At 52.6% G+C, this 3643-nt stretch overlaps 1 protein-coding gene across 3 annotated transcripts; it reads right to left on the bottom strand.

Moving 5' to 3' along the window:
- Window positions 1-247: 247 nt before the first annotated feature.
- NUPR1 (nuclear protein, transcriptional regulator, 1) lies at window positions 248-2093 on the bottom strand. Of its 3 annotated transcripts, XR_001006337.1 has the most exons (4): window positions 1704-2093; window positions 906-1055; window positions 427-575; window positions 277-355 (listed from the first exon to the last, which is right to left on the bottom strand). XR_001006337.1 is itself a non-coding variant. In XM_011982368.1 (3 exons), the coding sequence occupies exons 1-2, from the start codon at window positions 1813-1815 to the stop codon at window positions 919-921; spliced, it is 249 nt and encodes an 82-aa protein (XP_011837758.1). In that variant the 5' UTR covers window positions 1816-2093; the 3' UTR covers window positions 248-575; window positions 906-918. The 3 variants fall into 3 exon arrangements, 2 of the variants coding, with proteins under 2 accessions (XP_011837758.1, XP_011837757.1); XM_011982368.1 differs by having other exon boundaries at window positions 248-575; XM_011982367.1 differs by having other exon boundaries at window positions 248-575; window positions 906-1109.
- Between the last annotated feature and the right edge of the window lie 1550 nt (window positions 2094-3643).

The following is a 3643-nucleotide window of genomic DNA, read 5'->3' on the forward strand; positions in this document are numbered from 1 at the left end:
AAAAAAGCAGAAGAAATTGTTTTCCACTAAGTAGGAGCCCACAGAAATGTATGCACTAAAATATACGCAAGCAAAAACAAACGAACCAAAAGCCACATTCACAGCGTAGACCCCTGTAAGAGCAGGAATACTCCCTGCCCCAGATACATATACCAAACACTAATACACACCAAAGATGCTCTCCCGGGCTCATGCATGTGCAGGCACAGGCAGGCACACACGTGCCCGAACAAAAACACAGAAAGAGCAAGGATGAAAACACACCCAAGCTGTGGCTGCCGTGCGCGTCTATTTATTGGTGCTGCCGCCCTAGAGGAGCCCCAGTTTCTTCTGTCGCTTTCTTTTCTGGGGGTATCTTCCTGGCTCTGCCTCTCCATTCCCTTCCTCTCACTCCCCATCTTGCACTTTTGCTGGGGTTGGAGGTGCTTTCCTGGTAGCCCCTCAGAGACTCAGTCAGCGGGGATAAGTCCCAGGGGTGGGGGGTGTGGCAAGCTGGCCTGGATCCTGTCTTGGTTCTTCCTTCCTCCGCAGTCCTGTCTCCATTGCTGGGTGTAGTGTCCATGGTCCGGCCTCATCTAGGGGGCGAGGAAAAGCAGGTGATGAAAGGGACAGAGATCTGGGTTCTAATTCTGCCTCTCCCACTTACTTGATTCGTGACTACAGGGAAGGACCCACCCTCTCCAGCCTCAGTTTCTGTCTCTGTAAGTCAAATTTCCCTCCAATTGGAAAGGTTCTGTGTTCCCCTTTGCTCTGGCCGCTAGAAAACAGTCAAACGTGTGTCTCATTTTATTCTGCATTGAGATAACAGTTGTCTGATCCCTCCTCCCCACCCAACCACGCACCTTCCGGCTGTCCTTCATGGCAGAGGCGCCACCTTGAGCTCTCTGGGCCCCCCGACTCCTTACCTCCAGCTCTGTCTCAGCGTCGTGCCCCTCGCTTCTTCCTCTCTGAATTCTGCAGCTTGGTCACCAGTTTCCTCTCGTGCCCGCCAGGGCTGGGGCGGTTGGTGTTGGCAGCAGCTTCTCTCTTGGTGCGACCTTTCCGGCCTCCACCTCCTGTAACCAAGGCAGGAGTCAGAGGTGAAGTGGGCAAAGGCATGATGAGACGCCCTGTCACAGGAGAGGCAGGGGGTTGGAGTTGCGGGGATGGGAAGAGCAAGGGGAAGTCTGCTGCTTCTCCTCTGTGGAATGTGGGACCCCAGATGTGTGTGAGGTCCCAGGCTGAGTAACACAGCACTCTTGGGATAAGGGACTAGACAGGGGTGACGTGAGGGTCCAAGGAACAGGTTGGCTAGAAAAGGGTGAGTGGGCTGGGCAGGGTGGCTCACTCCTGTAATCTCAGTGCTTTAGGAGGCCAAGACAGGAGAACTGCTTGAGCCCAGGAATTCGAGATCAGCCTGGGCAACATAGTGAGACCCCACCTCACCACTACAGGTGGTGCACACCTGAAGTTCCAGCTACTCAGGAGACTGAAGCAGGAGGATCACTCGAGCCCAGGAGTTTGGGGCTGCAGTGAGTTGTGATCACACCGCTGCACTCCAGCCTGGGTGACAGAGTGACTCTCTCAAAAAAAAAAAGAAAGAAAGGAAGAAACGAAGAGGAAAGGAAAGGAGAGGAGAGGAAAGGAGAGGGTGGGAAGTCCATGGAGGGGTCCTGATTTCGGGAGAGGAGGAAGGACCGTGGAGATGGCCGAGTGGGCCTTACCCAGGTAGGAATGGGCCAGGCTGTAGAGGTCAGATTCATCCAGGCTGGGGTCCTCGTCCTCTGGGCCTGGGGGCTGCTGGGGGGCGCTGGTTGCTGGTGGGAAGGTGGCCATCGTGCCCGGCCTGTCCTCCCTGCCTGTCTTCTTCTCCTAACGCTTTGTCTTTCTCTGCTTTCCTGGCCCCGTGCCTCTCCACTCCCAGTCCACTCCCTCAGCTTATAAGGCTGTGTCTCCTCCTCAGACCACAGTCTGGCTCCAGCCCATCAGGCCCTGTCTGATGCAATCTGGCCCCTTCTCAAAATCCAGCCCAGTAAACACAGTCATGAGACGGGAAGAGTTGGTCCCTGAGTCCGGCCCCACTCACCTCCTGCCTCCTAGGCTCGCCCAGCTGGATATTTTCCATAGAGGAGGTCCCGCTTCTCGGCAGAAAGCAGGGAAGAGGCAGGATCTGGGCTTAAACACTCCTTGGGATCATGGCCTCACCTGATCGAGGGCTTCACCTGGGCTGGGGTGATGGCCACACAGCTAACCCCAGCACGCCAATTCTCGCTGAGATGCAGGACGTGAGGAAGGAGGGGGAGGGGATATCAGCATACCCGTGCCAGGGACAAGTCAGCGGCTTCCACCCAGTCACACTCAACATCTTGTTATTTTCCCTCTTTTTTTTTTTTTTTGAGATGGAGTCTCTGTCGCCTGTCTGGAGTGCAGTGGTATGATCTCGGCTCACTGCAACCTCCTCCTCCTGGATTTAAGCAATTCTCCTGGCTCAGCCTCCCGAGTAGCTGGGATTATAGGCACCTGCCACCACGCCTGGCTAATTTTTGTATTTTTAGTAGAGACGGGGTTTCACCATGTTGGCCAGGCTGGTCTCGAACTCCTGACCTCAGGTGATCTGCCTGCCTCAGCCTCCCAAAGTGCTGGGATTATGGGCATTAGCCACACCCTTTTTTTTTTTTTCCTATGAGAAACATCTTGGAAAACCCCTTCATATCCTGAAACAGGGTCCCCAGTAATGTAATCTCCCTCACCTAGGAGGAGGGCGGCAGAGGGTTGGAGAGTTCAGGGTCTGGAGCCAGATGCCCTCGGTTCAATCCCCTGACCCACCACTTTCCGTGTGACCTTAGGTGGGTCCCTTTACCTCTCTGTGCCTTGGTTTCCAATTCTGTAAAACAAGGATGATAATAATTGTATCTTCTTCCTAGAGTTGGGGAGAGGATCAAATGAGATAATGTTTGAAAGACACTTGCCACAATGCCTGGTGACAGAGGGAGACCCTGTCTCAAAAACAAATTATAAAATAATATGTATTTCAAAATATGGATATACTGAGGCAGAAGACATAATGAGGTCAAGCGCAGTGGCTCACGCCTGTAGTCCTAGCACTTTGGGAGATCCACAAGGCGGGTGGATCACCTGAAGTTAGGGGTTCAAGACCAGCCTGGCCAACATGGTGAAATCCCATCTCTACTAAAAATAAAAAAATTAGCCGGGAGTGGTGGCAAGCGCCGGCAGTCCCAGCTACTCAGGAGGCTGAGGCAGGAGAATCGCTTGAACCTGGGAGGCAGAGGTTGCAGTGAGCCAAGACTGAGCTGCTATACTCCAGCCTCAGCGACAGAAAGAGACTGTGTCTGAAAACAAAAACAAAAACACAAAAAGCTGAACTTCTGCTTGTGTTTCTCCCTTGCCTGAGCTGGAATTGAATTTAGCCTTTGTTTTCCCAGATTTAGATGATGTATGAGTTGCTTAACACCCAGGAAATGAAAGTGAAGACAGGATACTTGAATGAAAACAAGGTTGGGGCAATAATAACAGATCAGGTGATCAGAGAAAGAGGAAAATAATATTAAATTAAGCAAAGATCGGCCTAGTGCGGTCGCTCATGCCTGTAATTCCAGGGCTCTGGGAGGGTAAGCTGGGAAGATTGCTTGAAACTGGGAGTTCA

The sequence above is a fragment of the Mandrillus leucophaeus genome, unplaced genomic scaffold, assembly GCF_000951045.1.
Source record: "Mandrillus leucophaeus isolate KB7577 unplaced genomic scaffold, Mleu.le_1.0 Scaffold24, whole genome shotgun sequence".
In the NCBI taxonomy this organism is placed as follows: domain Eukaryota; kingdom Metazoa; phylum Chordata; class Mammalia; order Primates; family Cercopithecidae; genus Mandrillus; species Mandrillus leucophaeus.

Coding starts and splice junctions, on each gene's coding strand:
- NUPR1 (XM_011982367.1), bottom strand. CDS start 1,815: ATGGCCACCTTCCCACCAGCAACCAGCGCCCCCCAGCAGCCCCCAGGC. Junction 1,110..1,703: donor CCTGGCCCATTCCTACCTGG/GTAAGGCCCACT, acceptor CTCCTGTGACAG/GGCGTCTCATCATGCCTTTG.